Here is a 20,622-nt window from a genome sequence, read left to right on the forward strand (position 1 = left end):
GCAAAAAAACACGCAAGTTCTTGAATAAAAAAAGATGGGGGGAGGAGAGAAGGGAGGAAGGGGCAGGGGGAATAGCACAGACGAACCGATATGAGGCCATAGATGGATACAGGTGGGAGGATAGAAGAGAAGAAAAGCTGAAATGATGGCAGGGAGGATAGCTCTCTGATAGGAGAGGTAAGGGAAGGAGAGCTGGAGGAAAGGATAGGGAAAGGGAAAGAGACTTAGGGGAGGGGTTAATGGAAATCGGAGAAGTTGATGCTAATACTGTCTGATTGGAGAGTGCCCAAACGGAGGAAAAGGGTTTGTTCCTCCAATTTACAGGTAGCCTTGAATTGGCAGTGTACGAGGCCTTGGATAGAAATGTTGGTATGAGAATGGAACATGGAATTAAAATGGTTGCCACTGGGAGGTCCTTGTTATTTGTTGCATCTGCAGATTTCCTTGTTTAAGAGGGACCTTAAGAGGGACATTATTGGTTTTGTAGCACTTCCAAAATGAATAGGTTAGATACCTGTGTACTGATAGATGGTCTTTGGTGATGCATATTTTCTGGACGATTGGTTGTCATTATTGTTAGTACTCCCAAAATACTTCTATTAAAAAAGACTATCTTGCACAATTGAATGATGAATGTTCCAGGTAACCTGGTAATTTAAAGAAAGTGCAGGAAACCAGGTCCCTTGCAAGTCTCAAGGCAATATGGAAAATTAAGCAGGGTGAACTTAAAGGTAACCAAAGCCTGGTGAGTTGGAAGAGAGCATGGGAGTCATGATCTCAGTGATATGTCAAAAAGTGTGGGAACTAGGGCCCTGGTGTGTTAAAAGGAGCATAGAATCAGGGCCTCGGAGAATGTAAAGAGTCTATGAACTTGGGGCTCGCTGTGGAGCATGGGAACAGCAGACCAAATGAATGGGGAGTGAAGGAACTGAGGCCTTGGAGAGTCAAAGGTAGCACAGGAACCATAGCCTCAAGGGGTCAGAAGGTGTTCCAACATGACCAGTTGAGCTACGTGATGAAAAGTTGGAATTTCCAAATGGCGTGTTGGTGATGAATCCAAGTTTTACTTTCTATTTTGAACAAAGAATTATATATTTAGAACAAGATGTGAAAGCTTTTGAAAAAGATCAAAGATGCCTCCACGAACTGGCAACGTAAAAAGATGTTTGTGCTGAATGTATGAAGTTCTTTTGAGTCTACCTGCTATGACACAACATTGTGAAATAGTAGCATTGATGTAATGAATAGGGTGTTATTATCATACCTATTGCAGCCAACAATTGCAGATAGCATTTGCCAAGTAGAATAGGTTACCTAAGCAATAGTCCTGAATAGTCGGTGAAGAAATTCAATTTTATTCTGAATGAACTATTTTTTGCACAAAATTCAAATTGAAAATAATTTACAGCAATGATTTTAAAAACTTAACAATATTTGAATCCATTTAGAATCCTTTGACAGATTTGATGTGTTGAGTACGGGCATAGGTGAAACACCACAAATTCAGCCTTCTCTTACAGATATTTAGGAATGATCATGTATGTTAAGATAGGCACTCTACTCATACAACAGAGGTTTCTTTAAGTGCTCTTCAATATAATTTGAAAATTGTAAGCTAATTGCCTTCAGGAAAGCTGTAAGCTGTAGATAAAAGTTTCATTTAAATTTTGATAAAATGTGACAGGAAGGAAACCTACGCCTCAGCTCAAATTTAGTTTTGCTGCCATCAGTAAAACTTTACATTTTTGTAGAGTGCAGTGAATAGAATGAATGTGCCAAACGGATGAAGGTTCAATGAAGAATGTCAAATGACAGAAACCATAAGCTAGTATACCGTCTTGAATTGAAATCCTTGCCATAGAATGTTCCCAAATCAAAGCATGTGTGGTTTAATAATTTTGCTCACTGGTCATTTATTAAAAAGAATGGATAGTAATTTTAGTAAACATTCACTTAAAATAACGAAGGGCTCTATTGCTGGGAAGTAGCCATAAAAACTAGGAACCTGGAGTAAACCATGTGAGGCAAGAGTTGTCCCTGCCATTCATTAAAATGGCTGATCTGAAAATGGCCTCAATTCTACCACCTGATCAGAGTGATTTTTCAACAATTAAATTTCATTCTGCCATTCTGAAGAAATCCAAGGTCCCTTCAGAAGCCATCCACAGATCCATTTCGTGCTATATTCAGACATGGAGGCACAAGAGATGCCAGATGCTGTCATTTAGGGCAAAAAGCAAATTGCTGGATGCACTCTGTGGGTCAGGCAATGTTTATGGAGGCAGAGTAACTGTTGATGTTTTGGGTTGAGATCCAGTGAGGCCAATCATTACCTCCATGGAAGCTGCCTGACCTGCTGAGTTTCTCCAGTTTTTTTTTTGCCTTATGTACATCCACACAGCACTGCCGCTTCCCAAAGATGGGTACTCAGTTCCCTACAATAATCCCTCTATACCCACGACTGCGCAGCTAAGTATTGTTCCACCTTCCTCTCTGTAATGGACTAGACATAAAGCAGGAAAGGGATTGAAAATCTAGTGGCGTGGTGCCAAGATAACCACTCAATGTCAATAAGACAAAGAAGATGGTAATTGAAATCAGGAGAGAGGGCTAAAGATGACACATTCCAAGCTCTAATATTTCCTAATTTTAAACATGCCATCTTCACAGAAATGTGAGCGACGATATACCAAATTACTATCTTATCAATCCAATAAACCAAACTTTGTAGTTGCAGCTTTAAATAACTTCAATTTGTTGATAAAACAGATAAACATTTTGCATAACTTCGCAATGAAATTTTCGTAATGATGAATAAACAAAGGACATTAGAATAAAGATATAACGATATTCAACTTTAAAAAGATACAAGAAGAATAGACAAAATTAGATGAATTAAGACGAATTCAAAGAAAAATATCTTGAGCTTATGTCCCGTTCATAATTTTTCGAAGAATGAGATACAAGCTCTCGGTCCGCTTGGATATTACGACATATAACATCATAGTCACTATGGTAACACTACAAACAATACTTTTCTTAAAGGAATAAGCACAAAATTAATTACGAATCAAAAACACAAGGTTTTAGCCTTTACAGGGCCTTTGACAATGTTAATGGTGCTGAGGACGACAAATATATTGATGTAATAGGTTAAATAAGCACACCCATACCTCTACTTTCATAGGAGACCAAGGAGGTTCAGCATGTCCCCCTTGTTCCTCAACTTGTTACAGATGCGTTATTGAAAATGTACTTGCTGATAGTGTGGTTTGTGAGATGCTCTACTCAAGATTGGAAAAACTGCAAAATGTAGTGAATGCAGCTCAGAACATCACGCAAATGTTCCTCTCCTCCGTGGATCCCATCTAGATTCCTATTGCCGAGGAAAGGCAACTAACATACTGAAGGGCCTATCATATTAGCACTATCTTCTCCCTCCCCTCATTGGAGAGAAGGCTTAGGAGTGTGAAAGCATGCACCGACTATTGGAAGAATTTCTTCCCCGCAGCCCTCGGGCTCCTGAATGAACCCTTTTACAGTCAAATCAAGTCACCTTTATTTATCGTTCATACCATACCATGCTTGCACGATAAAGATGAGATAGCCACTTCTCCAGGACTACATAGCATATTTACACAAGTATAGGTTTGAATAGAAGTTCAACACATTTAAAATATTAAGTCTTGTACATTGACAGTCCACAGTGTAGAGGTTAAAACCTTATGTTTATGATTTATTGTTGTTTTATGACTTTTCCTTGAAGGATTAATTGTTTTTGTAGAGTTACTATGACATTCGAGTGGACCGGGAGTTCTCTTTTCATTCCTGGAATGACCATGGAAGAGACGTGAGCTCTTGAGAAACTTTTTGAATTTATCATTATTATTCATTATCCTTATTATTTAGTATCATTATTATACATTATTAATAATTTATTATAATTTTAATTCATTTATATTTGTTTGAAGTTGAGTATTATTATCATTTACAATCTGCTTTGTTTTACTCATCGTTATGAAGTGTGAAACTATGAAAATGTTTGTTTGCTTTTATCAACAGAAAATTAAAACTATTTACAGCTGCAATTATGAAGTGTGATTTATTTGGATGAATAGGATACAATTCGGAATATCAAGGCTTACTTCTCTTGGAAGGTGACGTGTTTTGAGATTGAGAAATATTAAAAAAAGCTGGAAAGTGTCACCTACCCTAATGTTATGGAAGTTCAGGAGTCTGATGGCTTGAGGGAAAAAGCTCTTGCCCAATCTGGACGTAAGGGCTTAAGTGCTGCATTGTTAATGTGATGCTCTTACTTGGTGTTCATAGATCTTTTTATTGCAATACAATACTTTGAAAGTAGTGAAGCACAAAAACTGCAGTTGCTCGAATCTTAAAATTAAATTCCATCCTAGAGGGTATCTCAAGGCAGTCTGGGACACTAAAACACTTATTAACGTGATCTGATTTATTGCAGAAGCATGAAGGCTATTGGAGTCTGAGTATTGTACAGGTTGTTTCTGTATTGTGGAAAATATTGTCTTGTTTTTCATTTTCTCTAATGGAAGCACGCATCGCTATTGCTTCAAAATAATTCCATGTGAGTCGGACTTTGAATTTTCCATTTGAGGAAAGTTTTTTTTAATCCTACATTGCAAATTTATCATGACTACTGTGTTATTAGCATTTTTGAAGATACTTTAAACAGTTTTCAGTCTGATGAGTGTTTTTAAAAAAAATTTGTCTAATTGAAATGGAAAGTTAAAGAAGTCAGTTGTGCAATACTATTTATCAATGGTGAATAAATAGGTGAATTTTTATAAAATACAGTCAGCAAGTCAGGCAGCATGTGCCATAATATTGGGTCCATGGCTCCACATCAAAATCTATCAGACTCTTTTGAAGAACTGTACTTAGCTGGGGGTATTAATTCTTTCCTTCTTTTTACAGAAGCTCCTTGATTTGCTGACTGTTTTCAGCATTTTTTTTTCCAAAAGCTTTTTAATTTGTTTGATCTTTTTGTTTGTATCTTTCAAGGAGTCCGGAAGATCTGTCACGAGAGATTATTCTGTTGCAGCAACGTGAACTTGTACTCAAGCAACAAAATTCTTCTATCAGCAGCAGGTGGGTAAAACTCAAGGGAAAGCAGTCAAATTTATTTTAACAACTGTAGAATTTTGGTGCATCTGGAATTCTGGAGATTGATTACCCTTGCAAAGTCATTTAACTTCTTCATAGAAAGCAAGGAGTCCTGCCTTGCATGTGTTGTATTAGTCGTCAAGAGATCAAAAAAATTGTGTCTGAGAATTGCCAAAGCAATAGGCAGTTTAAATTAATTAACAGTGGTGTCTGCACTGCAATTTATTGTGCAAAACTGAAATATTGTTTGTCCAAGTGTATAGTGGTGATTCACAGCTGACTCAGGAAATATTGAAATTAATACAACTCCTCCATCCCCAACCATCATAAGAAATTTTGCATGAATTAATTGGACAAGATTGACTGAGAATGTCTTTGAGCAAATTCTCTTGAATTTTCATGACTGCAAATAAATGGGCCAGGAGGAGAGTTTTATTTATTTATGAAATATTGGTTTGGCCTTCTGTAGCAACAGTTTTCCTAGGCTAGCAAGGTTTTGAAAAGATGATATTTCACATAAATCTGTGATTTGAACTGTATATTATTTTTTCTCAGTGAATGGCTTATGAATGTTAAAAAAATTAGCAAATTTAGTAATGTAAGTAACTACATTTTTTTGTTCATTCCGACATGTCAATTACAACATTCTTAATTTCTTTGAAGCATTTGGAATGTGAGCACCCATTGGCTTCTTCATATTAGGTTTTGAATTTATTGTAGATCTGCTCAATCATTCCTGAATTAATAGTGATTACTGTGAGTGAGTGCCTTGGGAAATGAAGGGAGAGCAGTTGAATTCTAATGCAACTATTCCATTTTCCTTATCATCAAAACCAGGGAGAAAAGGGTGGGCATTTTTTCCAAACAGAAAACAAATCATAATTGGTAAACTGTGCTCAGACTTTCAGGCAAATTATATATATTTTGTTTTTGTTCATTTGTGTATTTCTTTTCCAGGTGTTGATATTTTTGTATTGTTTATTAACATGTTTCTTAAAAGTTGATCCGGAAAGCTTGATAAAGTGTAAATAGTGTAATGGATAAATATTGGGAGGAATTTTGTAAGATTAGAGTGGGTTACATACATACACACATTTTAAAACAGATCTTATTTTAAATACTAAGAATTTATATTCAGTAACATTGCAGAAACTTTGGAGAAACATAGAAGATAGGAGCAGGAGTAGGTCATTCGGCCTTTCGAGCCTGCCTCTGCCATTCAATGAGATCATGGCTGATCTTAAAGTTCAATACCCCATCTCCGCCCTCTCTCCTAATTCCCTTATACTGAAGAAATATATCTAATTCCCTCTTAAATATATTCAATGAATCTGCCTCTACTGCTCTCTGAGGCAATGAATTCCACAGGAATTCCTCCTCATCTCGGTTCTAAATGGTTTGCCTATTATCCTCGAACCATGGCCCCGGGTTCTGGACTCCCCCACCATCGGAAACATCCCTTCCGCATCCATTCTGTCCAGTCCTGCCAGAATTTTATATGTCTCTATGAGATCCTCTCTCAATCTTCTAAACTCCAGCGAATACAATCCCAAATTGCACAATCTTTCCTCATAAGTTATTCCTGCCATTCCAGGTATCAGCCTGGTGAATCACCTTTGCACTCCCTCCATCGCAAGAACATCCTTCCTCAGATAAGGTGACCAAAACTGCACACAATACACCAGGTATGGTCTCACCAAGGCCCTGTACAGCTGCAGCAAGGTATCCTTATTCCTATACTCATATCCTCTTGATATGAAGGCCAACATACCATTTGCCTTTTTAACCGCCTGCTGTACCTGCATGCTCGCCTTCAGTGACTGGTGCACAAGAACCCCTAGGTCTCTGCACTTCCCTATCTCCCAATCTATTGCCATTCAAATAGTAATGATGTGCACATTTCACAAGTAGGTGCTAATTGAAATGATGTCATGAAATGAATAGATCGTTGTCTTGGAGGAGACAAACTGGCTTGTTTGCAAGTTCCTACAGAGTGCTCACAGAAAGGTCACTCTTGGGTTTTGTTCTACCTAAGACAACAGCTTGAACAAGAAGGATAACTCCTGTTGTTTGCTGAAGAAGGTGGGGGTTTTTGCAAGTGAGAGAGTCACATGGGCTTCCTGGCAGTTGGCAATTGAAGAGAGAGAGAGAGAGAGAGAGAGAAAGAGAGGAGACAAGCATAACAAGCTCCCTCAGCTGGTGTGTGTGACACTGAAAGCAACTGAACAGTGCAAGCCTGGAGAAGCTGGTTGGAAACAGAAAGTTCCAGAGAGGTGGATGGCTGAAAGTGCTATCTGTCTGATGTTTCTCTTTGAATATGTGAAACAGAAAGGAACTCTGTGATAGCCTGAAAGAAAGAGGTTACCATCTGGAGAACCCTGATGGGGCACGTTTCATCAGCGAGACATTGCGGTGACTACTGGTGGTATCTCATTTATGGAACAACAAATCTCCCTCTGCAAACCCTACGAGAACCCTCCTGAGTGGTAACCATTCCCCTGTTAAACACCAAAGCCTGGTGAACTTTGTTAATGCTAACTTCTGTGCACAGTATAAGAATTGCCTGCAACCAGAGAACTTGGAAGAATGAGAAGTGAGATTGAACTGAGAACCAAGGAACTTTTATTACATCATACACGTGTGCTTAGAATTAGAAGGGGGTTAAGTTGGGTTTAGTTAAGTTAATAGAGATAAGTTAAAGTTTGATTCTGTTTTTTTTAGGATAATTAAAAACATTTTGTTTAAGTAACTACTTGTCTTGGTGAATGTCTATTGCTGTTGGGTTTTGGGGTCCTTTGGGCTCGTCACAGTAGAAATTGGCGTTGCTTGTCATTGGAGAATGCTACCATTGAAACCTGATGATTTTTACTGACAGGATTAAATGTGGAATTGTACTTCCAACTGATACTTGGCTGTTTTGAGTTTCTTCAGGGATGGACAAGGTTTAATTATTTAATTTTAAGTGAAAGTTTAAATCCTCACAAATATTACTCTTCCTTTGTGATTATGCTTTGAAAATAGAAAGTAACTTCATGGATAAAGTATTTTACACCTGAAAGTTTACTACAGTACTTGTTTAAAGCATTGGAATTGTCAAGTAAAGAGTAAAGAATATTCCATCTGAGGAATGTCATTCATCACTTCGATTTCCTCAAAAATATTCTTAACACTACTTATGTAAATGATTTTAATCTCCGATTTCAAGCCTGATTCCTCTTGTATGTCCTTCAAATAGTACTCGAGTTATTGCAGAGAATTTATCTCTGATTTTTTGTGCACTGTAAATGATAATGGCACTGAGAATTTTTAGTAAAAGAGCATATTTAAGGTAGCTAATTAACATATTTTTCAGTTTATAGATGTGAATTTTGACCAACTCTAAAGCAAAATTAGCAGTTTAAATCTAAACATAGTTTCATGTTGACTTCAAGGCTTCTTGATAAAATCAAAGGATAATTTGGGTTAGAAGGAAATATTTAAGTATCTAAGCCATGGCATTGAGGTATGCAGCTAGAGATTATAAATCTAAAGATAGAGAAATGTACGTACATAAACAATGAGTGTGAGCATGAAATGCAGGACCATCGATCAGTGTAATAAAGCAAGTTTTTGAGATTCTACCCAATAATAAATATAATTAGATACTTTTTTTTACAATATAAGCAAAATGAAAATGTTGATTTCCTGCCGGCATCCATGTTCCTCTTACTGTAATTATCTGGTGTGTGCAACCTTTGATTTTGGGTTGGTCCTCTTTGTATTTAGTCTGCTTTAATTATTTCTGTCTCTGAAACTTTCCCCATTTACATTCATAGATAGCTCTTCTCTGCAGATAAAAATCATGGCAGCCTAAAACCTTGTCTCTATCATCTCACAGTTTGACCTTCTCCAATACTTGCTGGACACAGTTTTGCACACAGTATAAAGTGCAGGAAAATGAATATGTTCCACAGTTTTTTTATTTTCATCTTTTGTAGAGAAAGATGCACACTAAAAATTGAGAAGATGGACATTAAACAGAAATTGGCCTTTTCTCACTTCTCTGCAAAAAAAATCTGCTTGCAGCTTTCTCTTCATTCTAATGATCTCTGCTGCTCACTCCATGTACAAGTTTTAGTTTGAGATGCCCATTATCATTTTCTTGCTCTGTTCAATACTTTGAGTGATGTTTTGTTATTGAATGAGGCAGCATTATGTTAAATGAATTGAACCTCCCTGTTAGAATCTATATTTGATAAGATTTGGAATAAGCAAAATAAAGGAAAACTTGCCATATTTATCCCAAACTCTGGCAGCTTCTCCTTGTGGCAAATTCATAATAGGAATCGAAGGCTTAGGTTATTCCACCTTTATACTTGAACTAGGAATAATTGATCCTTGTATAGTATTTATGCGACTGACAATTGAAATACAAGGCATTTAATGTTTCTGCAATTGAGGAAAACAATATCACATGACTCAGTGGGACACATATTTGTATAAACTAATTGATGCCTGAGTGGTCCAGCTAACTAATTTGATTGTTTCAACAGACCTTAATAACATGACAGTTATAGCCTAGTTGTCAGCATTTTCACCAGGAAGTTTTGATATCAGTTTCCATAGAGTGAGTTCAAAAGTACGGGCTACCTTTGCAGCTTTAATCTGAACGTGTCCTGCACTGATGCAAGTATTATCTTTCAAAAGGAACATTGAACAAGTAATCCTTAGGGTTGTTTTTGACGAAGGAATATTGTCTTTGCTTACTCATCATTTTTTGAAAGAGCATGTGATGGATTGTGTCAAATACCATAGAAGTTTTTCTTTGAACCTTTGACCTAGGAAATTGCATAGGAAATGGAGTTCAAGTTCAGGCTTGCATATGCCTGCTCTTATTCTTGTTTTTAAGGTTCTATTACTTATAATTTTCTGGATGATTCCTTTGTATTCTTCCTTTTCTTACCCATGTCACGATTAAAAAGTTGGACAAAATACCTGCTGATTCCGCGTACAGTCATAGAGAACACTTGCATTGATGCTTGTTATTTAAACTTAGGATTAATCTCAGATAATTTTTCAAAAATCCTGGTGGTTTGAAATCAGGCTTGTCTGTTTGTTTCTTGTGTTTCTTTAAGTTTTATCAGAGCCATCGTTTCTGAACTCCCCTTAAACATAATGGGGCTCTAGTTCCCAAGCATAATTCATTGGGGGTCCATTCACTCCTTTTAAACTCTCAGGGCCCTGGTTTGCCAGGCCTGGTATATGCTTGTTTCGGACTCTGTTCAGTACTTTCTTTAAACTCAGTCTTGCAACATTGAAAAAATAGTTCATTGAAAGCGAGATGGGATATTAATTGGAGCAATCAGGGCAGCATTGTGACTGGGCTGATAATGCCACTGTTTCAGTGTCAGAAGCTCAAGTAATGTTTGTGTGGAGTTTGGACGCTATCCCTGTGTCAATATGGGATTTCTTCAGGTGTCTCCAAGCTGGTTGGCAGGGTAATTGACCATTGTAAATTGCCTTGCTTTACAGGTGAATTCTACAGGTAGTATTTGATGAGAGTTCACGGAGAATCAAATATTTGGGATTAATGTTGAGTTGGTGGAAATGGGAGGGTGCTGAATCAGCTTGAAGGTATTGTTTTCTTTCTCTAACTCTAATCTTGAACATTTGTCTATCTCGCACCACCCCAAGTCCTGAGGCTCTTGAGGGAAGTTATTTCTTGTGAAAATAAGAGTTTGGAAAGTTGAAGTTGATAGAGAAAGTTGACGTTTAATGAATCACTTATGACATCAGGATCAATGAATGCCATTATTGCTCCTCAGCCACCTTTATTCTGCTCCTCGAAATTATGGTCCCCTTAGCCAATTTACATGATATTTTTAATTGATTTGAATAACTGGAATATAATTTAGAACAGTATAGAAATAAGATGCAAGCTCATTATTAGTAACCATTGACCATTTTATATTGCAAGTATTCATTTTATATTGCAAGTATTAATTTTATTGCATTTATTTCATTTTGTTTTGGTCCAGAAGTGCCACTGAAGCACAATGCTTTGAAGGAAAGCAGATCTAGTAATGCTTTCTCCTGTTTTGCTCTTGTGTATGTACAATTGTCATTGATCATGGTGTCTTGGGTAAACTTATACCTCTCATTTTGTTCATTTTAGATTGGTCACAGTGTTTGAGCTACCGAAAGAAAATAGACACACACATCGAGAGCAGTTCAGATTATACAAATGTTTATTACAAATTCAAAAACTGATTTCACACTGCAATATGCAAGCCCTTCCCAACTATACTTATCAACGCTTGGACTGGTCCCAACTGCCGAAGCGAGGCAACGACTGCACACTTGTAGTAGGTTGTCAGGGCGCTGGTAGCAGCTTCTTCACCTCCCCTGATTGGGACGTTGGCTGGACTCCAGAAGTTCTTCTTCTTGCTGAGAGATGTTGCCACCTCTCGGAGAGTCTCAAACTTCAGCTGCGGGACCATGGCGTATATTACCCAAAAACTGCTTACCCAAGCACCTATTCCCAGCACAGCAAGAAAGATAAGCGAGCAAGCTAGCATGCTAGGCTTTTAACGAATAACATAATTTTCAGCTTATCACTTTGAATACAATGGTTTATTTTGCATCAAGGCTAGGCTTCTGACAGTCTGTGACCAAAACAAGCAGGAAGATTAAATGTTCTTGGTACACAGATGTCCTTTCTTCAGATAACAGCATCTCTGGCCCCTCGGTGGAATTTAGCTTATGTCTGCTGATTCTAAAAACAAGCAGGTTCTCAGCCTTGCAGAACCCAGAGCTGCAAATTAAAAAAAAATGGGTTCTCAGCCCTGCGAAAGCAAGAGCTGCAAATTAAAAAAAACAGGTTAGAATCTTCCATTACACATGGTTATTTTCTAATTCTTGTGGTTTGCTTTATTGCTGTACTAAAATTGTCTCTTGTGTGTTCAGTGACAATAAAGTTAGAGATTAAAAAGCATTAAAAAGTTTCCAGTGTTTAACATTGTATTGTTGAGTGATTTTTCTTTTATTCTTGTATGCAAAATGGTAGCGACCTTCGATGTTTTTAGCAGATTGAGTGTGCTCTGTAAGTCAATGTAAAGTTGCATCACAAGCTATGACACCTTCTATTGGTATTTCAAGTCAAGTTTATTGCCATCAAATTGTACAGATACAACCCAATGAAGCGGTGTTCTCCGGTCCTTGGTGCAAAACATACAGAGACACAACAGGACATAATACACATACAGACAAACACTACATTTGCAGGACAAGTATTTCACCAGAATCAGGATTTATTGTCATGCGTAAGTCATGAAATTCGGTGCTTTGCAGAACCATTATAGGGCAAACATACATATTATAACCCTCTTACAGCATAACTATAAAAATAAATAAAATAATAACAAAACAGGGCACGAAAAGTAAGGCTGTGTCTCTGGTTCATTGATTATTCATGAATCTGATGGCAGCGGGGAAGAAGCTGTCCTGATGCCGCTGAGTGCTCGTCTTTAGGCTCCTGGACCTTTTCCCTGGTGGTAGCAGAGTGAAGAGGGCATGACCTGGGTGGTGTGGGTCTTTGAAGATAGAGGCTGCTTTTTAAGACAAATAAATAATTATTGCTTCGTACATATGAGAGTCTCTGATGGTAAATGGGAGCAGTTCCTTTGGTCGTCCAGCGTTCTCACTGCCCGTGGGAAGAAGCCGTTCCTCAGCCTGGTGGTGCCGCCTCTGACACCCCTGCATCTCTTCCCCGATCATTGGTATATTTTAAAAAATTGATTACAACATAATTTTAATGCTTCAGGTACTTTGTGCAATCACTGCTGTCTCTGTTACTTCATGTTTAAGTTATAAGCATGAATGTAAATTTTGACGAGAAGTCAGGTTGCCCTATACATCTCTGAATATGAGACTGTTTTGGTCTCACAAGAGGGTTTGTGTCAAGGAAATACACAAGCTTGAGACTGGGATGGCAGCCAGGATCTAATACTTCAAAAAAAATTCAGCTTGTTCGTCCTGAGAGACCAGGTTAAAAATGGAATATTATAACTGTACTTTGCATTCTAGTGTAGGAAATCTACATGTTACACATTGGTCTTCATAAATCAAAGCATTGAGTATAAGAGTTGGAATGTTATGGTGAAGTTGTATAAAAGATTGGTGAGGCCAAATTTGGAGTATTGTGTGCAGTTTTGGTGACCTATTTACAAGAAGGATATTAATAAGATTGAAAGAATGGAGAAGAGATTTCAAGATTCCTTTATTGTGCTTCCTTAACTTCTTGTTCAGTCAATGGTCCATCCAAATTGCCTTTGTCTATCTCAGTTAATCTGGGCATGTTATTTGTGACAAATAGTTATTTATAACTGTAATTATTCTGAAGTGTGTAATTTTTCATAAATTTTCCTAAAGGTTTCATTTATTTCTTGTGGTTTAAATGTCACTTTCTTATTATCTCATTGTATTGCATTAATTGTTCTTGAAGCTTGTTCTGCTTTTAATTGCTAAGCCAAAACTTTGAGATCATTCCCCTAATTCATAATATTTCTGCACTTAATTGTTTACAGAATAATGTCTCCTGGAGAGGATGGATTTCCTGTGGAATTTTATAAAAAATTTAAAGATTTAATAATTCCTTTATTTATGCAGGTAATAGAACAAGCCTTTCGGCTACATGTTCTTCCAGAAACTTTTTCTCCAGCAATAATTACAGTTAGCCTTAAAAAAGACAGAGTTCCAATAAAACCAGCTTCATATAGATCTCTTTACTTGTTAATTGTTGATTATAAAATTGTTGCTAAGATATTAGGAAATAGAATAAATAATTGACTTCCTGAATTAATAAATATGGATCAAACGGGCTTTGTTAAAAATAGACAAACTTCTGAAAATATGGTAAGATTATTAAGTATAATTAATTTAGCTCAAAAAAAGATTTAAATGTTGTAGTTGCATTGGATGCAGAAAAAGCTTTTGCTAGATTAGAATGGGATTTTTATTTAAAGCTTTAGGTAAATTTGGCTTTGGATTTAATTTTGTAAATTGGACTAAAACACTTTATAAAAGTCCTAAAGCTAAAGTAATAACTAATGGGCAGATATTACAATCATTTCATTTGACTAGATCAAGTAGTCAAGAATGCTCTTTTTCTCCAACTTTGTTTGCTTTGGCTATAGAACCTCTTGCACAAATGATCCGTATAGAACAAAAGTTAAAAGGTTTTATGGTTAACCAAACTGATCATAAGATTAGTTTATTTGCAGATGATGTGTTGGTATACTTAACTCAACCACAATTATCATTACCTAGACTTTATAAACAATTGATAGATTATGGAAGAGTCTCTGGTTATAAAATAAATTGAGATAAAAGTGAAGTAATGGATAGGAAAAGATGATTATTCACAATGTCAAAAAGATATTTAAGTGGACTGATGTCAGGATTGTATTTTGGAATATGTACAGATAATAATTTGAAAAAAATATACAAATTAAACTTTATTCTGTTACTTAAAAATGAATAAACTTACCTATAACTTTAATTGGAAGGGTTAATTGTATTAGAATGAATATTTTCCTGAGATTTCAATACTTGTTTCAGACTTTATCATTTTTCATACCTCAACATTTTTTACAGTAATTATATAAACAAGTTAGCAAATTCCTTTGGAAAGGTAAGATGGCAAGAATACCATAAGAAAAATTAACATGGAAATATGAATTGGGTGGATTACAACTTCCTAATTTTAAGAATTATTATAAAGCAGCACAATTAAGGCTTCTCACTTCTTTATTTGGAAATATTAAACCGTCGTGAGTGGAAATTATGTTAAATAAAATTGGAGAAAATATACCTGAGGAATTTACTTATAAATGGGAACCAAGGTTTGATTAATATTTGGAATAAGATTGTTCAAAAATGATGGAAGTCTTTTGTTACCAAAAATGAATTAATCCTCATAATTTTTTTTTCAAAGGATAGCCCTTTTTTAAATATATGGTATACAAAGGAATTTTTAAAAGAGGAGATTGTTATGAGAGTGGTAGATTGATGTCATTTGATCAGTTAAGAATTAAATATGATATCCCACGTAATACTCTTTTGTTATTTTCAATTGAGAGCCTAAGAGAGAAATTAAGACCAGATATGGTATTAAAAGTTTTTACAGATTTAGAGCAGTTGATTGTTGATGGAATTATTAAGAAGTTTATCTCTAGTGTATATGAAATTACAAGAGAAAGCACCTAAATTAGGTTTATTTAAGTCAAGAGAAAGATGGCAACAAGATTTAAATATATTGATAGATCAACAAAGTTGGCAAAATTTATCTAAAGATGTTATGTCTAATACATAATGTAAGATATCGATTACTTCATAATAATTTTTTACATCAGCTATTTATTACACCTCAGAAATTCATTAGATTGGCTCAATGTTTTAGATGTGAAGATATTGGAACTTTTTTCCATTCTACATGGTTTTGTTCAAAAGTTAAACCTTTTGGATTTGTATTAGTAAATTTTTACAACAAGTTAAGTGTTGTTTTTCAGTTGAATCCTGAGTTACTTTTGATGGGAAACTTAGAAAATATAACTCCTAAATTATGTTTATCAAATTTTCAGTTGAAATTTGTTAAATTAGTTCTGATGATAGCAAGGAAATGTATTGCTGTCACTTGGAAACCAGATGTTTCTTTAACACTAGGAAGATGGCAAACAGAGATTAAAAGTTTGAGGTAAATATATTGATAGATTTGGGGCCCGTATACTCGAACATTAGGTTTGAATTTATAAATCATTCCTTTGAATCTGACAGACCAGAGAAGTCTTCCCATCATAAATAAATAATGTTTTCTTGTGAAATGTTTTTGGGATCTTTGTGCATTTCCTGAAGCAATCCGATTCAATATATATTCATATTCATTATGTATTTTAGTAAGTTAGTTTTTTTTGTAGTCTAGTATAGTTTTTTAGTGCAGGGTAGAACGGATTCGCGGTTGGGAGGGGGTTTAGTTGGGGTTCTTTTGTAGTTTTTTTATTTTTCTCTTCTTTTTCTTTGTCTAAATCAACATGTATTTAATCAATAACCCTGTAACAATGTGATATATGTTTTTAATTTTTAAAAATTATATATGTGTTAATCTTAAATAAAATATTCAAAAAAATTCCTTTATTGTCATGTAATAGTACAGAACATGTAATACATGAAATTTCTTTCTATCTGCCTTAAGGCAGACAAAAAGTGGCCATTAGTGTTCCCCGGAACTCCTTACGTTGCGAGAGAAAGAAAGCAAATGAGAGCTCCTACAAAGACACTGAGTAGCCGTGAATTTCTGCAGCCGCATAGGCTCCTGTTCAGACCATTGGCAACCTGAGTTTCAGATAAACCTCCAGTATGATCAGGAAGCATTTTCCTCCCAAGGTTCCTCAGGAGCCCTTCTTGCCCTCAGGACCTCAAATCCAGCTCCAAGACCAGAATGTTGCCAGGACTTGACAAACGGAGCTGCAAGGAACAGTTAGATTGAGGGGAGATTTGATAGAGGTTTGCAAAATTACGATGGGTATAGATAGAGTAAATACAAGCAGGCTTTTTTTCCATTGAGGTGAGGTGAGATTTAAAAACTTGAGGACATGGTTAAGGGTGAAAGGGAAAAGGTTTAAAGGTAACATCAGGGTGAACTTATTCATGCAGAGAGTGATGGGAGTATGGAATGAGCTGCCTAATTGCAAGAAGGAAAATTTAGTCTGCATTTACCAATTAATTTGACATTTAAGAACATTTTAGATGGATGTATGGACAGGAGGGGTTTGGAGGGATATGGTCTGGGTGCAGCTTGGTAAGACAAAGCAGAAAAGTAGTTTTGCAGAGCTTGTTTCTGTGCTGTAATGTTCTATGGTTCCATGTGGACATTTTCAGCAGATTGCTATTAAAATAAAGCCTTTTGAGCGGGAATATATTAAATTTTCAGATCATAATTCTTTTTTCATTTTTTCAACTTTATTGAAATTGACTATTTACAATCTGATAGAAGATCGAAAGTGGCAGTTCATTTCATTGGGCCTGTGCTAGCTCTTTTGCATACCGTTTAGTCCCATTCCTATTTTTGGGCTCAGGCCAAAATTGGGTTATATATCTTTAACTCCTATAGATGCTGTGTGACCTGCTCCATCAATTTTGTGAGTTTACCACAATCACAGTGTCTGCAGACTTTTCGAATTTCACTTTTGGAATCTCTCCCAGTTTCCTGGTGTCAACTGACTGACTTTCATCAGGGAAGTCAAATCCTCCATATGTACATATCACAGTATTATGGTCTGAGAAATTTTTGCTTCTTCCTTGAACAGGAGTGAAATTAGTCTAACCCACCACCACCCTTCTTTGCCAAGGAGATCTTTTTCTCACTTTGAGCAACAACTTTTGTTTACTTTGTCCAAGTAAAATATGTAGCTATAGTAATTTAATATATCAAGACATTCCTGTTTCTGTGAGACAAATGGAATGTTCTTTGTTTCAGTAATATTCCCTCAATTTCAGGGTGGTTCCTGCTTTTGAACAGAACAAAAGTTTCACTGCCTTCCTTGATGAGGAAAAAAAATTAACGAGAGCTTTCTTTTGCTCTTGAAATGTTTCAAGTATCAAGCTGATACAATATATAAGCAGTATGAAGAAGATTAACTCTTTTTTGAATATTTTATTTTATTTTTCAAAAAATATACGTAGCAACATTTTAAATATACAATATATTAAACTTTTTCTCACAAACACTACAAACAAAAACAAAACAGTCCCTCCTTCTCTCCCTCTCTTCCCCCTTCCATACATACAGATCCGTTCACTGTCAGAGTTTACGTATATTTTAAGTATATAGAGTACAGTTGGGGAAACTAAGTTTTTGTATGTATAGTAGTTATTTTTATATCTTTTTTTTCCCTTTTTATTACTGTATCGGGGCCCCTATGTTGTCCAGGTACGGCTGCCAGATATTTACAATAGTGTCATATTTATTCTTCAAGTTATATGTGATTTTTCTTTCCGTGGGTATACAACTGTACATTTTCACAGTCCATTATGCTATGAAGGGAGTCGGACTTCTAAGTGATCACAATATATTCCAGAATTTAAAAAAATGAGATTTTGGTCAATTTGTCACTTATTTCCCTGAAGTTACCTAATAGATACAGCTCCGGGTCACCCGTGAAAGCCTTGGATAATTTTTCTGCAATTTCTTGTCAAAATGGCCTTACTTTCATGCACAACCACGTGGCACGTAGAAAAGTTCCTGTCTCAGTTCCACATCTGAAACATATCTCTGAAATTTTGGCTTTTGATTTGTATAACTTTTGTGGGGTAAGGTATAATTGGTGTAAAAATCATACTGAACCAGTCCATGTCTTGCATTTATAATTAATGTCAGGCTGTTCTTACACCAATCAGACCAGCTTCTTTTTGGAATCACTACAGCCAAGTCCGACTCCCATCTTTCCCTTGACTTCTGCAACCCTGGTTTTACACTTTCACTCTGGAGAGAATAGTACACTTTTGTTTTAAATTTGGGTGTATTCCCCATCCAAACTGTTCGTTCAATTTCACTAATTTCAGGTAGGGTCAACGTTGATGCAAATCATTAACTATTTGGAGTCTGTAAAATGGCATACCTCTTATTTGTAAATGGAATTGGATAGGTGGCAGACAGGATAATGGTCTATATATTGCATAAAATAGATAAAATAGATAAAACCTTTAATATGGTAAAATGCATTACAGAGTTTGTGCCTGCTGCACATGTTTATTGTTTGATAAATGTGAACACATCCCTATGCAATAGAAAAAGTTTGAAAACTACTAATATAGTTCAATCGATTTCTGTGTATTTACTTAAATATTAGTATACATCTTAGAGCCCACCTCACTGACAAAAGGCAAAGGAGGAAAAACCCAACACCCAACCCCAACCAACCAATTTTCCCCTGCAATCGTGTCTGCCTGTCCCGCATCGGACTTGTCAGCCACAAACGAGCCTGCAGCTGACGTGGACTTTTTACCCCCTCCATAAATCTTCGTCCGCGAAGCCAAGTCAAAGAAGAAAGTATACATCTATATGCATATATGTTTGTAGGGCTGTATATCATGTCGTGTATGGGGGGGTTTAGAGGATGTGGACCAAGTGCAAGCAAATGGGTGTGCCCAGAATGTCAACGTGGGGAGTTAACTATTTTATGATTCCAAGCTTTGAGCTGCTCTTGTAGCCACAGTAATTATTCAGTTGGTGAATAGTGTTCTTCTCTCTTTACAACTGTATCCAGTTGTAGCTTTAATCTGATCTTGTATTTGTGAGATTACTTTGGTACCTTTCTCATTTGCTTTTTGTTTGTTGTTTTGCAGGTAAATGGTTGAATATTGCATCTTCACCAGGCTGATACTTTGTTGTTAGGTGTGCCTGTTGTTCCTGACCAGCTCTTTTGCCCTTCCAGTTGGTTCAGTGTTGATTCCCTGGCTGTCTTAAATGTGTGACATTATGATGGTGCATGTTTTTGAGCTTCAATTACCACTTTTGAGTTGCAATATCTATTTTCAGACAACAGCATGTTATTATGCCACACAATACAATGCAGATTGTTGCTCTTGTGAAGGTGAGACTTTGTCATCACTTTAACCAATGCTCTCTCATGGACAACTGCTTTGATTTAGGTAAGGATAGAAGCCAACATGGTTTGTCCTTCATTTTGGTTCACACACTGGGTGCAATTAAGACAGCTTTGCAGCATTTCCAGAAGAGGACCAGAAGCTCTCTTCCACAGGCTTCATACAATATTTATTTTGTTTGGACCAAAATTCAGGTGGAATTTCTTTTGCATGACTATTGTTTTTGACTAATATGAATGGAGCATGATTTTGGGGATGTTCTAAGTGTCTCTATGCTGTAGGTGGTGCTGTTAGCTCATTATGGTGCAGAACTTGGTCATTACTGATGGAAAGACTGCAAAGGAGTTTTCAAATTGTGGCAAAATATCAAGGAGTTGCACTTTAAATCATTAATTTCCAAACAATATCTACTGTTAATTACCAAAATAACAAGGGTTTATGTTTTTAGTAAATTATGTTTTCACTCTTTTAAATAAATGGAAATTGTCATGCAGTTGAAAATCCATCCCTAATTAACATGATTGAGGGGCGTATACTGTACATTTAATTTTTAACAATGGACATCATTGGTTGGATCACATGAAAAGTTCATTTAAGGAAATACAGGTTATTGTCTACAGTGGCAAGGTCTTTGATTTTTCAAGACAAAGTAATGATAACAAAAACCCTAGAATCATTTTAGAAGAATTGACAGTGAAACTGAAATTTAATTCAATGAGGTAGAGAAAAGGTGGACATCACTGCTTCTTGGTAGACAGGTTTTTTTTTGCCAAGTTTCAGAAATGCCTTTTTGCTCAATTCGAGGCCATACTGGTACACTGTGGATCATTGACATGCTCAGTT

The 20,622-nt window shown here is 36.1% G+C and overlaps 1 protein-coding gene across 10 annotated transcripts in view; it reads left to right on the forward strand.

Annotated features, from left to right (window-relative positions):
• Positions 1–20,622, forward strand: part of mad1l1 (mitotic arrest deficient 1 like 1) — a 1,066,498-nt gene that overhangs the window by 78,610 nt on the left and 967,266 nt on the right. For all 10 annotated transcript variants that reach the window (XM_069928298.1, XM_069928297.1, XM_069928299.1 and 7 more), the window contains exon 11: positions 5,038–5,124. In XM_069928298.1, coding sequence (XP_069784399.1) covers positions 5,038–5,124 — 87 coding nt within the window. The remainder of the gene's footprint in view (positions 1–5,037; positions 5,125–20,622) is intronic.

Source organism: Narcine bancroftii, chromosome 3 (genome assembly GCF_036971445.1).
Source record: "Narcine bancroftii isolate sNarBan1 chromosome 3, sNarBan1.hap1, whole genome shotgun sequence".
Taxonomy (NCBI): Eukaryota; Metazoa; Chordata; class Chondrichthyes; order Torpediniformes; family Narcinidae; genus Narcine; species Narcine bancroftii.